The sequence below is a fragment of the Saimiri boliviensis genome, chromosome 1, assembly GCF_048565385.1.
Source record: "Saimiri boliviensis isolate mSaiBol1 chromosome 1, mSaiBol1.pri, whole genome shotgun sequence".
Classification (NCBI taxonomy): Eukaryota; Metazoa; Chordata; class Mammalia; order Primates; family Cebidae; genus Saimiri; species Saimiri boliviensis.
Genome location: NC_133449.1, coordinates 42,128,414 through 42,144,120, shown reverse-complemented (window position 1 = coordinate 42,144,120; position 15,707 = coordinate 42,128,414). Strand labels below are relative to the sequence as shown.

At 46.9% G+C, this 15,707-nt stretch overlaps 2 protein-coding genes across 3 annotated transcripts in view; one reads left to right on the top strand and one right to left on the bottom strand.

Annotated features, from left to right (window-relative positions):
• Window positions 1–11,222, bottom strand: part of MTA3 (metastasis associated 1 family member 3) — a 256,836-nt gene extending 245,614 nt beyond the window's left edge. Inside the window, exon 1 of the mRNA XM_074396521.1 lies at window positions 10,918–11,222. The gene's annotated coding sequence lies outside the window, so the exon portion shown is untranslated. The remainder of the gene's footprint in view (window positions 1–10,917) is intronic.
• A 717-nt stretch (window positions 11,223–11,939) lies between these two features.
• KCNG3 (potassium voltage-gated channel modifier subfamily G member 3) overlaps window positions 11,940–15,707 on the top strand; it is a 58,974-nt gene continuing 55,206 nt past the window's right edge. The window contains exon 1 of one of the 2 annotated variants that reach the window (XM_003926778.3): window positions 11,940–13,061. In XM_003926778.3, the coding sequence (XP_003926827.1) occupies window positions 12,430–13,061 (632 nt within the window). In that variant the 5' untranslated portion in view covers window positions 11,940–12,429. Of the gene's footprint in view, window positions 13,095–15,707 lie in introns of both variants that reach the window. The other variant, XM_003926777.3, reaches the window with a different exon arrangement.

Sequence of the window (15,707 nt, the reverse complement as noted above, 5' to 3'; positions counted from 1 at the left end):
TACTAAAAATATAAAATTAGCTGGGTGTGGTGGCACACGCCTGTGATCCCAGCTACTTGGGAGGCTGAGGCAAGAGAATCACCTGAACCCAGGAGGCAGAGGTTGTGGTGAGCTGAGATCATGCCACTGTACCTCCGGCCTGGACAACAAGAGGGAAAAAAAACACAAAACCCTCCATCTGAAAAAATATATTTTTAGTAGAGACAGGGTCTCACTATGTCGCCCAGACTGGTCTTGAACTCCTGGGCTCAAACAATCTCCTGCCTCAGCCTCCCAAAGTGCTGGGATTACAGGCATGGCCCACCACACTGGGGTTTACTTTTTTATTATGGACAATTTCTTCATTTTTTATTTATTTCTTTATTTTTTTCTTTTTTTGGCCTCTCTCCCTCCCTTCCTCCCTCCCTCCCTCCCAATAATTTCAAATATATATAAAAGTGGAGAGATTAATAAAATGAACCTCATTAGCTTTAATAATTATCAGTTTAGGGGGCTGGGCACAGTGACTCACTCTGGCAATCCTAGCACTTTGGGAGGCTGAGGCGGGCAGATCATTTGGGGTCAGGAGTTCGAGACCATCCTAGCTGACATGGTGAAATCCCTCTCTCTATTAACAATTCAAAAATTAGCCAGGCGTGGTGGTGGCCACCTGTAATCCCAGCTACTCAGGAGGCTGAGGCAGGAGAATTACTTAAACCTGGGAGACAGAGGCTGCAGTGGGCTGAGATTGAGCCACCGCACTCCAGCCTGGGCAACAGAGTGAGAATCCTACTCCAAAAAAAAAAAAAAAATTATCAATTTTTGGCCAGTCTCATTTCATCTATCCCCACCCACTTGTCCTTGCTCTTGGTTGTTCTTAAGTACATATCAGACATTATATGATCTTGTCCTTAAATATTTCATGATATGAAAGTGGCTTTTGGAAGACTAATTATCTCGTAAAAGGATCCACATTCTTGATTTATCTGATTGCTTCCTCTGGCATCACCTAACTGGTTCCTCCCTCCATGGGGGTGCTTAGTGCTTGGTAGAGAGGAGTGGTAGTGCTGAGTTAGCATGCGAGGTAAGACAGCTTGCACAGTGTGTGGGTTTCAGTATTGCGTCTGGAACTTATTAGTTAGCTGTGGGACCTTGGGCAAGTCATCTGATCTCTTGAAGCCTCATTTCTTCATCTGTAAAATGGGAGAAATAAGAACAGTGGTTCTGTGGGCAGAAGGGTGCATGGTGCCTCCTAGAAGGGTTTAGCCATTGTACACAGCAAGGTTCACAGAGTGGTGATGAGGAGAAGAAGGGCCATCCCAGTCCAACAGGGCAGCATGATGGGAGTGAGGCTGGGGAGAAGATTACAAAGAGGGCTGTTCCTATAATGGCACCAAAAATGTTTTGCTGTTAATGATTAGACAGTGAGCTTTGCAAAGCTGGAAATTTAAGGAAGAGAGTGTTTCTTTTACCTGAATAAGAGCAAAAAGGGGCCAGTTGTGGTGGCTTATGCCCAGCACTTTGGGAAGATAAGGTGGGAGAACTGCTTGAATCCAGCAGTTCAAGACCAGCCTGGGCAACATAAAGAGACTACGTCTCTACAAAAAACAAAAAAAGAGCCGGGCATGGTGGCTCACGCCTGTAATCCTAGCACTTTGGGAGGCTGAGGTGGGTGGATTACCTGAGGTCAGGAGTTCAAGACCAGTCTGGCCATCATGGTGAAACCCCATCTTAAAATAAAATAAAATAAAATAAAAATAAAAAAATTAAAAAAGAGCTTAAAGGGTCCTGGAGCAGAAGAAAAAGCAAGGACATTGATGTGAGATGGTGTCTTAGGTGTGACATAGGGGTGACATGGCCCTCTGGGGGCTTCTCATCTTTAAGAATGTGGTTCATGGGGCTGGGCATGGTGGCTCACCCTGTATCCTAGCACTTTGTAATCAGAGGCTGAGGCGGGCAGATCACCTGAGGTCAGGGGTTTGAGACCACCATGGCCAACACGGTGAAACACTGTCTCTACTAAAAATACAAAGAATTAGCCAGGCATAGTGGTGCATGCCTGTAATCCCAGCTGCTCAGGAGACTGAGGCAGGAGAATCACCTGAACCTGGGAAGGAGAAGTTGTAGTGAGCCAAGATCATGCCACTATACTCCAGCCTGGGCGACACACTGAGACTCTGTCTCAAAAAAAAAAAAAAAAACGTGGTTCATGGGGTGGGATGAGTGTGAGGGCAGTTTATTTATTTATTTGTTTTCATTTCTTTCTTTCTTTCTTTTTTTTTTTTTTAAGATGGGGCCTACACTATGTTTCCCAGGCTGGTCTCAAACTCCTGGAATGAAGGGATCCTCTTGCATCAGCCTCCTGAGCAGCTGAGACTACAGGTAAACACTACCACACCCAGCTTTGAGGGCATGAGAAGGAACAGGAGCCCCTCTTAGGGGCCTGCTGGGCATGCCCCACCTCAAAGCATGGAAATAAAAAGAAATTCTTGAGCTCCTGAGCTCCTTCAAGGTAGATTCCAGGCACCTAGCTAGCCCTGAGAAGTAAATAAGCAATCTGACAAGCAAGAAGGTAATAGTAGATTAAAATATGTCAGAGGTGTTTGAACCAGAGCAACTCCATCTTGAATAGAGGCTGGGTAAAATAAGGCTGAGACCTACTTGGCTGCATTCCCAGATGGTTAGGCATTCTTAGTCACAGGTTGAGACAGGAGGCTGGCACAAGATAAAGGTCATAAAGACCTTGCTGATAAAAACAGCTTGCAGTAAAGAAGTTGGCCAAATCCCACCAAAACCAAGATGGTGACGAGGTAATCTCCGGTCTTTCTCAATGCCACTACACTCCCACCAGCGCCATGACAGTTTACAAATGCCATGGTAATGTCAGAAGTTTACCCTATATGGTCTAAAAAGGGGAGGCATGAATAATCTACCACTTGTTTAGCTTATCATCAAGAAATAACCATAAAAATGGGCAACCAGCAGCCCTTGTGGCCGCTCTGTCTATGCAGGAGCCATTCTTCATTCCTTTGCTTCTCTAATGAACCTGCTTTCACTTTATGGACTCACTTCCAATACTTTCTTGTGTGTCATCCAAGAAGCCTCTCTTGGGGTCTGGATTGGAACCGCTTTCCTTTTATTTATTTATTTTTTTTGAGACAGAGTCTTGCTTTGCTCTGTCGCCCAGGCTGGAGGGCAATGGCTCAATCTTGGCTCACTGCAACCTCCACCTCCCGGATTCAAGCAATTCTCCTGCCTCAGCCTCCAAAGTAGCTGTGATTTACAGGTGCCCACCACCATGCCCAGCTAATTTGTATGTTATTAGTAGAGACGGGGTTTCGCCATGTTGGCCAGGCTGGTCTTGAACTACTGACCTCAAGTGATTCAGCCGCCTCAGCCTCCCAAAGTACTGGGATTACAGGTGTGAGCCACTGCACCCAGCTGGATTGGGACCCCTTTCCAGTAACAATAATAGCAAAGGAAGTTAGAATCACAGCATGTTTGGTTCCCTATAGAAAGTAAAGATAACATCTGCACATATGTCCCTGAGTCGCTTTTCAGAAACCCATACTGCCACCAAACAGATCCACTGGCACATAGATCTCAGATGTGGGGAGCCAACAACTGAACTGAGACTGCCATTCTTTGTTCTAAAATTCTTTCTTAGTGTCCTGGAGGAGGTCACACCCGCAGACCAGAGCTAACATTCTTTTCTGCTGATCCCAAAGTTTTAGACAAAGCTTCACCTCCTTAACCAATTGCAAATCAGAAAATCTTTGAATCCATCTATGACCTCTTGGGCCCCACTTTGAGATGCACCCCCCCGCTTTTTAGGTCAAACCAATGCATGGCCTCCATGTATTGATTTATGATTTTGCCTGTAATCTCTGCCCTCCCGCCTTTAAAAACCCTTACCTGTAAGCCATCAGGGAATTTGGATCTTTTTTTAATTTAAATTTTAATTTTTGAGATGGAGTCTTACTCTATTGCTCAGGCAGGAGTGCAGTGGCATGATCTTGGCTTACTGCAATCTCTGCCTCCCGGGTTCAAGTGATTCTCCTGCCTCAGCCTCCTGAGTACCTGGGATTACAGGCATGTACCACCACCCCAGCTAATTTTTGTATTTTTAGTAGAGATGGGGTTTCACCATGTTGCCTAGGCTGATCTTAAACTCCTGACTTCATGATCCACCTGCCTCGGCCTCCCAAAGTGCTGGGATTACAGGCATGAGCCATTGAACTTGGCCAGGAATTTGGGTCTTAAGCATGGGCTGTCCGATTCTACTTGCTTGGCAATCTGCAATAAATGCTTCACTTTCTCTTCGCTGCAGTCCCAATGCCAGTGTTTGACTGTGTTGCATTGGGTAGGTGGGCCCAAGTTCAGTTAGGTAACTTCAATGTTACCTAAATGTTGTTTATTGAAGAAGCCACAGTGTCAGAAGTGGATTGGTTGACAATGCAATAATGGCCTCCATGCTGTATGTAGGGGATCAGAATATGCCTCCCAAAATATGTCATTTTGACATAAAGATTATTTTAAGCTAAAGGCAACTGAGAAGAATCAGACATGAGAAAAATTTTATGCCCTCCTCTTCTCTATTAGAAAGGGCAGAAAGATTCTTAACCACTGCAGACCCTAGACTCTTACCAGCCTAGAGACAGCAGCAGAGGAATCTACATCATGCACAATGCATCTTACAAAACAACCCTTATCTTCGATTCGTTTCCTGATAGATTTACTTTCCCATAGTTTGCCACCCCTAAAAGCCTAAACCCCTCTTTCTTTGGCTGGTTACTTCTTTGCAAATTTATTATTCTTTGTTAAGATGCTATATAAAGCCTCTTGATTTTGATACTAACCACCTTTTTTCTTCTGTGTAATGTGCTATGCTGTACTTGTTAATAAACTATGTTTCTCTTGTTTTTGTTTTTGTTTTTTTTTGAGACAGAGTTTCACTCTTGTTACCCAGGCTGGAGTGCAATGGCGCGATCTCGGCTCACCGCAACCTCCGCCTCCTGGGTTCAGGCAATTCTCCTGCCTCAGCCTCCTGAGTAGCTGGGATTACAGGCACGCGCCACCATGCCCAGCTAATTTTTTGTATTTTTAGTAGAGACGGGGTTTCACCATGTTGGCCTGGATGGTCTCGATCTCCTGACCTCGTGATCCACCCACCTCGGCCTCCCAAAGTGCTGGGATTACAGGCTTGAGCCACCGCGCCCGGCCTGTTTCTCTTGTTAATCTATCCTTTGTCAGTCAAATTTGTAGGACCATAGGCTAAGAACCTAGGAGGGTAGAGGAAAAAAAAATTTCCCCTCCCCTATACATATTTCCTGCCTCAGCTTTAGACATCTGATAACTTTTATGTTTTTTCTTGAATGTCTTATTTTTGTTTGTTTTTGAGACAAAGTCTCTGTCACCCAGGCTGGAGTGCACTGGCATCTGCCTCCCAGGCTTAACCAATTCTCCTGCCTCAGCCTCCTGAGTAGGGAGATTACAGGCACGTGCCACTAGACCTAGCTAATTTTTTTTTTTTTTAAGATGTAGTCTCAATCTGTCACCCAAGCTGGAGTACAGTGGCATGATCTTGGCTCACTGTAACCTCCACCTCCCAGATTCAAGCAATTCTCCTGTCTCAGCCTCCTGAGTAGCTGGGATTACAGGTGCCCACCACCATGTCCAGCTAATTTTTGTATTTTAAGTAGAGATGGGGTTTCACCATGTTGGCCAGGCTGGTCTTGAACTCCTGACCTCAAATGATCTATCTGCCTCTGCCTCCCAAAGTGCTGGGATTACAGGCATGAGCCGCCACACCCAGCCATAGCTCTCTTTAAAAAAACAAAACAAAACAAACAAAAAAAGCTTTGTTGAGGTATGATCAACATACGAAAAGCTGTACCTACTTCATGTATACAACTTTATGAGTTTAGAGATGAGTATACACTTTTGAAAGTATCACCACAATCTATGCCATAAACATCCATCATCTCCAAAAGTTTCTTTGCCTTTTTATTATTTCTCTTTTTTAACAACAAGAACACTTAACATAAGATCTACCCTCTTAGCAAATATTTAAGTGTGCAATATAGTATTATGGAATATAGGTACTATACCACACAGTAGATCTCTAGGATTTATTCATCCTACATAACTGAAACTTCATATCCTTTGACTTACACTTCCATGTATTAGAGCTCTGTTGACAAGACGACTGTCTGAATTTAGGGATAACCTCATAGTGCTACTGAGTTATAGCTTTAACTTTGTAATCTGAGAAACAAAAATAGATGCCCCTTAATAAACTAAGACAGACCCTAAGGTTAAGGAAACCAAGTCACTGACGGGTTGAGGGTTCAGGGCTTGGCTGGCAAATTTCTAAATTACTGTGGCCAAATTCCCTAAAAATAGGAGCATTCAATTCTGTTATACAACCCAGATGACAATAACTCTGGACAGCCAGCTATTACAGACATTTTTTTTTTTCTTTTTTTTAGAGTCTCTCTGTCACCAGGCTGGAGTGCAGTGGTGCCATCTTGGCTCACCGCAACCTCCACCTCCCGTGTTCAAGCAATTCTCCTGCCTTAGTCTCCCAAGAAGCTGGGATTACAGGTATCTACCAACCCGCCCGGCTAATTTTTGTATTTCTTTTTTTTTGTAGAGACAGGGTTTCACAATATTGGCCAGGCTGGTCTTGAACTCCTGACCTTGTGATCTGCCCGCTTAGGCCTCCCAAAAATGCTGGGATTACAGGCATGAGCCACTATGCCTGGCCACAAACATGCTTTTCTGATGAGCTACTACAGACCTTAGGGCAGCTTCAGCCATCTTACAGAGGCAGCACACAATCTGTCTTTGTGGCTTGTAGTTCACCTGAAGTAAAGAGCCAAATTCCACTTCATTTTAATGCTAAAGCCACATCACAAAGTGAACAAGATGTATGTTACCTATCTGTGTACCCATTACACATATGTGCGCCTCCCCTCTTAAGTATGTATCGCATTTTCCCCAAACCTGCTGATTGTGTATGATAGAGGCCCTGTGAGCCCTAAAACCCAACCTGTTCTTTGAAGAGATAGCACCTTGAGTTGACACAGGAGACTTTCTCTTTCAGGCTTGCAAACTGGTATTACCAATAAAGCTTTCCTTTCTACTATTCAGCCATCCTGGTGGTCTTTTGAACACCACCTTCCACAGGAATAATTGTGTATAGTGGGCTAAGTCATTAGCCTTTTATTTAGTAAAATGAGGAAAGTTTGAAGGTTGTATTTCCATTCAAAAAACTGACTTAAAAGTAACAAATGATTCTGCAGAGGCTGAGAAATAAACTGATGTAAACGCAAACATTGAAAATGTGAATTAACAGCAGGGCAAGGGCTTTTTAAAGCAGACAGAATTGATAAGTAAGCTGCATGGAACAGCAGTGCCCACAGGGTATTTCAATTCCTAAAGCTTTGGGGCAGACAGGGTGTTCAGAGTCCTTGAACACATTCAGTTATGCAATGCAAAGTGATGAAGGAATCTGTGTTCAAGCCAGAGTCAGCAGTATAAGGGTCACAACTTTTTACTGAATTTTTTGTTTCCGGTTACTTTGTGGTTGGTCACATGTTTAGACAAATCAATTCATGTATCCAATCTGTGTTTATTTAGAACCCAGGGATGAGAAATGAGCATGGCTTATTTGGGCTAAAAGAAGCATACAAGGAGTGAGATTTTTCCAGTATCATGCACTGAGCTACATATCACCTTCATATCAGCTTGCATTACTCCTTAGATGTAGGTATCATTGTCTTCATTCTATGGAGGAGAAAATTTAGGATCAATGAGGTTTAAGAAACTGGCTCCAGGTTGCTTAGCAAATAAGTTATAGAGCCAGGATTTGAGTCTAGGGAGAGTGCTATAGACAATTTGGACTTTTTAAAAAAATTAATTAATTTTTTTTTGAGACAGAGTCTTGCTCTGTTGCCTGGGCTGGAGTGCAGTGGCACAATCTCGGCTCACTGCAACCTCTGCCTCCTGGGTTCAAGTGATTCTTCTGCCTCAGCCTCCTGAGTAGCTGGGATTACAGGCATACACCACCATGCCCATCTAATTTTGTATTTTTAGTAGAGATGAGGTTTCTCCATGTTGGTCAGGCTGGTCTCAAACTCCTGACCTCAGGTGATCAGGTGATCCGCCCACCTCAGCCTCCCAAAGTGCTGGGATTACAGGTGTGAGCCACTGTGCTTGGCCTTTTTTTTTTTTTTTTTTGAGAAGAAGTCTCACTCTGTTGCCCAGGCTGGATTGCAGTGGCACAATTTCGGCTCACTGCATCCTCCACCTCCTGGGTTCAAGCAATTCTCTGCCTCAGCCTCCTGAGTAGCTGGGATTACAGGTACACGCCACCATGCCTGGCTAATTTTTTGTATTTTTAGTTGAGACGGGTTTCACCATCTTGGCCAGGGTGGTCTTGAGCTCCTGACACCCGCTTTTGCCTCCCAAAGTTCTGGATTATAGGTGTGAGCCGCTGCAGCCAGCCAATTTGGACTTTATTGTATGGACAATTTGTAATTATGTACATTTATATACTCCTTTTAGGTTTTTTGTTTGTTTTTTGAGGCCGAGTTTTGCTCTTGTAGCCCAGGCTGGAATGCAATGGCATGATCTCAGCTCACTGCAACCTCTGCCTCCCAGGTTCAAGCAATTCTCCTGCCTCAGCCTCCCGATTAGTTGGGATTACAGGCACCTGCCACCATGCCTGGCTAATTTTTTGTATTTTTAGAGAGAGAGGGTTTCACCATGTTGGCCAGGCTGGTCTTGAACTCCTGACCTCGGGTGATCTGCCCGTCTCGGCCTCCCAAAGTGCTGGGATTACAGCTACAAGCTACCACACCCAGCCTTCTTTCATGTTTTTGAACTCAGGAATGCCCTGATGAAAACGGATGGACGGAAGAGCTCTCTGGTGGCATTATTCAGAATTCACAGAGATAGGAAAGAACTGAAGTGCAAAGAAATGAAGGAGAAGGTTATGGCAGCAATCCAGGCCCTGGAGATGGAGTGAGCAGTGTGTGACACTAGGAAACCTGATTATAGCCTCTGCCAGGCTGCTGCTGCTGGGGAAGCTCGGACAAGTTACAGCCACCTCTCTGAAGCTTTGCTACTTCGGAGGGGAGAAAAAAACAGGAGCAATTTGCTGTTATTATTTTTTTTTCTAGTTTCTGAAACTAGAACAGTAGTGCCACAGGGTATTTCAATTTCCAAAGCTTTGGGGCAGACAGGGTGTTCAGAGTCCTCAAACACATTCAGTTATGCAGTGCAAAGTGATGAAGGAATCTGTGTTCAAGCCAGAGTCAGCAGCATAAGGGTCACAACTTTTTACTTAAAAAAACTAGAAAACCTCTAGGTTCTTTCAAACTCCAAATCATACCTTTAAATTGTAATGCATTCTAAAGATTTAGATAAGAAGAGCCTAAACATCATTCCAGAGTCTAGGAGATAATTCAGATGTTCAGATGTAATAATTCCAACATTATCTTCCCAAAGTATAAAGGAATAGAAATGGCTTTAAGAATGGTCTCTAAACCAGATTATATTGAGACAAGCCTATCATTTCTGCATCACTGTTTTCTTTGTTTAAGAAAATGATTTGGGTATTGCTGCTGCAGCAGTGGTTGATGATATTAAAATCAAATGAAAATATTACTCTTGAAACAAATGAAATGATTTAAACCCATCTCTCTAAGAAAGCTTATGAAAATATACCTAGGAGGCACACATTGTATTTTCATCCAATTAATTTGTTTTCTAAGGTCAAATTTAATTTAAAATGAGGTATTTCTTCAACGGGTTCAATCAACAGACAGAAGAGGGATTCTACATAGAGAACACAGGAAATAAACACTGTAATAATATTGGAGCACACAATTGACACCATAGTTCTGTCTTCTGTTGCTTGTGATGCTTCTAGAAAGTGTTTTTTAACTGCTTCCTGATGAATTGGCTCTTGTTGGTGTGAAGCCAGGCTCATGTTCGGCTCACATCTGCAAACTTTTCCCCATCCTCGCATCCTACAACAAATCCATCTTCAAGACCTACAAAGTTCTTGGTCTCAGCGTTTCTCAGAACAGACCCTTCTTCATCCTCACAGACATGGGGTTGGGGATCCCATTCCTGGGTTGCTGAAATGACCTTCTCCTTAGAATGACCCACAGGGCAAAGGCATCTTCTTGAAATAAAGCTTTCATCAAGCCATTTCTGCTATTAAAACCTCCAAGGATCCCAATGCTTATAGGATCCAATCTAAATGCTGCAGTTCAGATCCCCATTGTCTCAGTGGGCAAATGCATTACACTTCTTTACAGACTTTAAACTTCCACATTCGAGATTTTGCTACTTGGAATGTTTTGCCCTTTCTCTCTTGCCAACTCATGGCCATCAATCAGCATCTCCAATTCTGTCTTGAAACTCACTTTCTTACGGATATTTTCCTTGTTTAGTAACTACTTAGTAGATATTAAATAGCAAAATAGATACCAAACAGCAAAGTATATAGTAGATACTAAAGAGACAAATAATTCCTGTTTTTGAGCTTTTAATCACATTAAGTGCTTTTAAAATAAACTATCCAAATCTGGGTATAAACAACTCACAGAGATTTTCATTCTTTAAGAAAACCACCCAGAGTGATTTTACTTTATGTGAAACAGCACTCAGATTTTCAGTTGTCTGCCTTTTCGCTAGGAATCCACTCCAGAATCAGCGCAAAATGACTCCGTATGGTGACCTCTAGTGGGCACCGGACAATCCTACAAAATCATGAAAAGTGGAGGGCAAAGAAAAACCCCTTAAACCAGCCAGGTTAAGGGGTTTAGATGTGGTCAGATTACCTTATCTCACTCTACCCCACCCTTATTTTTTTCTTCTAGTATTTGTTTTGCATCTAACGCAGTTCGCCTTACAACTCACCTGTCTCGCCTCCAGCGGGCTGGGCTACCGGTGTCGGGTGTCAGGTGAATGAATTGCTGGTGGCAGTTTAAAATAATCCCTGCTAAGTGGAACCCACTCCCTGGGCACGGACAAGAGCGTGGGGTAGATCGCTCTGCGGAGCCTTCAGGGGCTCTTCCAGCTCCGAGGGTCGGTGCTGCAGCCGGGTCAGGGGTGCGCAGGGGGAAATCAAGATATTTTGGAAAGGAGGATGCAGACGAAGGCCACGAGAAAGGCTTTTTGCCGGTGACACGGCGTTCCTCCCCAGACTCTGATCCCACTCTAAGGGCAGCTCCTCGAGAGGGTCCAGGCGTGCAACACGTAGCCGCCTTCTCGCGACCCGCGCCCCAGAACGCGGGGGCTGGGTCCGGGTCGGGGGCCGATCCCCTCCGCGGGCGGGATGGCGGCACCGAGGCTGGGGGCTGGGGCGTGCGGCCGCCTTCGGAGCACGCGGTACGTGGGTCGCCCCGCGCGGCGGGAGGAAGAGCAAAGTCGGCAGGAAAAGCCGTGGCTGGGATGCCTTCCCTGAGAAATCCTCAGGGGCGATCCCAGAACCCGAGCTGGGCTCTGGACAGTTTCTGGAAAAAGCTCTCCAAACGCCGTCTGTCCCCGCATCCAAGTCCACACTGGGCTTTGAACCAGGGCTGTGAAAAGGGCCCTTGGGGACTGTCCAAGTCACCCCGATGGCCCGGGGAGGGATGCAGGAGCAGGCATCCCAGCCGTGGGGCACCCCTCTCCACCGCCCTGCGGACCCCTCCTGGCCACTGAGGGCTGGAACGGAGCGGGAGGACGGCGTCACGAGGCGGGGAGCCCGAGGTCCAGGGCGGGGCGCCGGGGAATCCCAGCCCGAGCAAGCCGGGGAGGTGCGGGCGCGGGCGGGAAGCGGAGGGCGGCGCGGAGGGAGGTGAGCGGCGCGCGCGGAGCCGGCGGGCGAGGAGGAGGACCCCACAGAGGCCCCGCCCCCGCCGCCGCGAGCCGGCTCCTAGCCGCCTCCGAGCCCGCTCACTTTGCCTCTCGCCTCTGGACGGCGGCGGGGCGGTCGGCGGATCCGCAGCCGCAAGGAGCACCGGAGACCGGGAGCCATCCCACCCCGGCGCCTCCTCTCGGCGCCGGCACCCCTCCGGGGGTCGGCGCCGCCGCCTGGGAGAGGGCACCCCGGCCTCAGAGTGGGCAGCCCCTGGACACGAGGGGCGGCGGCGCGGACACAGTCGCGTTCCCAGCCAGTGGGGCGCAGCGCTGGCGCCCGCGGGGACTCCCCGGCCACCCGTAGGTACCGCCGGGCGGAGGGCGCGCCGCTAGCAGCGCCGCCGGGCAACCCGAGACACGAGAACCCAGGGACCCTCGGGCCAGCGGAGGGCAGGAGCGGAGCCCCTGAGGGAGCGCGGGCCCCGACGGCGCCCTCCCTCGTCGGCCACGGGCAGGCAGGCCCCGCGTGGCGGCCGGAGGGGGGCTGCAGCGGGGCCCTCGGGCCAAAGGTCCCCCGGGCGGCCAGCCATGACCTTCGGGCGCAGCGGGGCGGCCTCGGTGGTGCTGAACGTGGGCGGCGCCCGGTACTCGCTGTCCCGGGAGCTGCTGAAGGACTTCCCGCTGCGCCGCGTGAGCCGGTTGCACGGCTGCCGCTCCGAGCGCGACGTGCTCGAGGTGTGCGACGACTACGACCGCGAGCGCAACGAATACTTCTTCGACCGGCACTCGGAGGCCTTCGGCTTCATCCTGCTCTACGTGCGCGGCCACGGCAAGCTGCGCTTTGCGCCGCGGATGTGCGAGCTCTCCTTCTACAACGAGATGATCTACTGGGGCCTGGAGGGCGCGCACCTCGAGTACTGCTGCCAGCGCCGCCTCGACGACCGCATGTCCGACACCTACACCTTCTACTCGGCCGACGAGCCGGGCGTGCTGGGCCGCGACGAGGCGCGTCCCGGCGGGGCCGAGGCGGCTCCCTCCAGGCGCTGGCTGGAGCGCATGCGGCGGACCTTCGAGGAGCCCACGTCGTCGCTGGCCGCGCAGATCCTGGCCAGCGTGTCGGTGGTGTTCGTGATCGTGTCCATGGTGGTGCTGTGCGCCAGCACGCTGCCCGACTGGCGCAACGCGGCCGCCGACAACCGCAGCCTGGATGACCGGAGCAGGTACTCCGCCGTCCCTGGGAGGGAGCCCTCCGGGTAGGACGCACTGCTTCTCTGCCCGTCCTGTCCGTCCCGTCGCGTCTGTCCGTGCCGTCCGTCCGTCTGTCCGTCCCGTCTCCAGTCCTGTCCACCTTCGGGCGGCCGAGCCGGCTGCGTGCGCGGCCCAGCGAGGCCCCAGGCGCAGCCTACTACGGGACGGGTCGGTCCCCACTCCCACCCTATGTCCGGGGCACCAGCGGGATCTGGCCCTTACACTAGACGCACCTTTTGGGGGCGAAATCCCCAGGCATTGGGAGGGGCGTGTAGAGATAAGACAAAGGTCCCCTCTCCTTTACTTTTGAGCAGAGAGCAATCTGCTAATTAGATTTTTCTGAACTTTGATTGTTAGTGTTCAACAGTTAAACCTTGAGCTAAGCGCACTTTGAATTATTTGCCAATTTTTGGTAGTGTTCAGAAAGGTGAATTCTCGTTATGGTGAAATGTGCACTCTCCACACATTCTGTACACTCTGCCTCCGGCATATTATGTGCTGTAATGGAATTGTTATGTTATAAAGGAAGTTAATTTACCGATAGACTCTAAATAATGGTTGTCTGTGCCCTTTTCTCTCTCCTTTTCCTATAAAGTATGGAGTTAGAAAAGCTCTTGTCCACCGTTTGGTATCAAAGACTCATACCGCGGCTTTCAGAGGGGCTATAGTATTGGGAAGGGGAAAAAAAAGATTACCTTGAAAGCAGGGAAAAATCTAAACTGTCCTAAATCCAGAAACAGTATTTGGGTAGTTAAGTTTTTTTTTTTTTTTTTTTTTTTTTTCCCTCCACTTTACTAGGATGAATGGAAAAATATTGCATTTTTAAAAGACTGTTTTTAGATTCTTTTTTTAGACTGTTTTACCTTTCAATGGTGATAGCACTTTCCTGCTTTTAGTACAAGTGAGCATATTCGGTGGGGTGGGAGAAATAAGCAGATTGAGGTTGGGCTTTCAAAGGAGATAGCCTTTTCCGGTACAAAACCCAAATTGCGTATTATGGTTTATCTGTTTGGCACTGTTTTAAGATACTCCCTCCATTCACTTTTTAAATTTGAGGTTGTGCCCTTTCATCTTTTCCTGATAGGCATGCACATGTTCAGAATGGTGGTCTTGCTATCACAGTAGATTACTGCTACATTATATTCTTCCTGTAGGGAGTAAGGATTTTTATACAAATCTAAGGAGTAAATAAAATTGTCTAGTGCCACAGAGTCTATTATTCCTTCTTGGCTTGAAATTCAAGATACATGCTTTGAGAGGAAATTCATTAGGAAACTCATTTTGTTTAGTGAATTAGGTTCTAACAGTTTTGAATTGACAGATAAAAATTAGTTATTTGGTACTCCAACAATACAATGAAGTTAATTTATTTACCTAAATACGTAAATGCTCTTGATTTTCCTTTTTTAAGGAGGGCTTTAGGAAAATGACCTTGAAATTCTGGTTCTCTTGTAAATGTAGATTCTAAGGTTGGTGAACGTTTAAGCTACATTAGCAAAGGAAACAGGAGAATTGAGTTATTAGTACAGATAACGAGGGAGTTGACTGAACCAGTATATGAGCAAAACCAATAAAATGCCTCAAATATAATCTTAGGGGGAGGGATGGTCTTTTGGGAGAGGGAAAGGGCCATGTGAAGATCATTAAAGCATTTGTAAAGAAATGAGAGAAATAAATAGTAATTTTAGGGAGAGAAACACAAAAAACAAAAAAGGGAAGCCACAGAGATGGAAAAGAGGGAGACTGCAAAAGAAGTGAAGGGAGAAAAGAAAAGTAATGCTTATTTGTGTATATGTATTTTATATATGTGTATAATTATTCAAGTCAGAGCTGTTTCCTAGATACTTAGATATTTCAGGCAAAAGCATGTTTTTCTTGGCTTAATGGCCCACTCTCTGAGTGTAGGTATATGAAAACCAATATATACCTGCAATCCCAAACAGATAAACTGCAGGATGGCCGAATGAGGGTGCTGCACATTACAGAGGAAGCTCCCTCTGCCCTTCCACAGAGAGGGCCCTTACGTTGTCACTTTAAGTATAGTCGCTCAAACCCTGCTTGCTTGTGGTTGCTGAAATTAGTCTTTCCAAAACATCATTCTCATTATTTGACCATATTTCACATCTGCCAAATAAAGCCAAAACTTCTTTCTTGGCCTTCAAGGCTCTTTACAGTTTGACGACAACCTGCCGTTCTTGATTTATTCCATCTTAATTTGCAAACATCTTTTGGCTATCTGCTATGTTCGAGGCACTGCTGGTGTTCCAAATATTGTAACTTTCTGTTGTAAAGAAAAGCTGGTGTCAAGTTGGTGATGTAGGAATCAGAGGCAGAATTGATCTCTGAGAGTTCAGTTGTTCTGAGAAGACCTTCAAGGTGTTGGAAGGTGGAAGCAGACCACGGTTGGAAGATTGCAAAGGTTGTGCACTGCCCAAAGTAGCAGGGAGTGTCATTTATGTAAATTCTTTTTTTTTTTTTTTTTTTTTGAGGTAGAGTTTCGCTCTTGTTACCCAGGCTGGAGTGCAATGGCGCGATCTCGGCTCACTGCAACCTTCGCCTCCTGGGTTCAGGCAATTCTCCTGCCTCGGTCTCCTGAGTAGCTGGGATTACAGGCATGC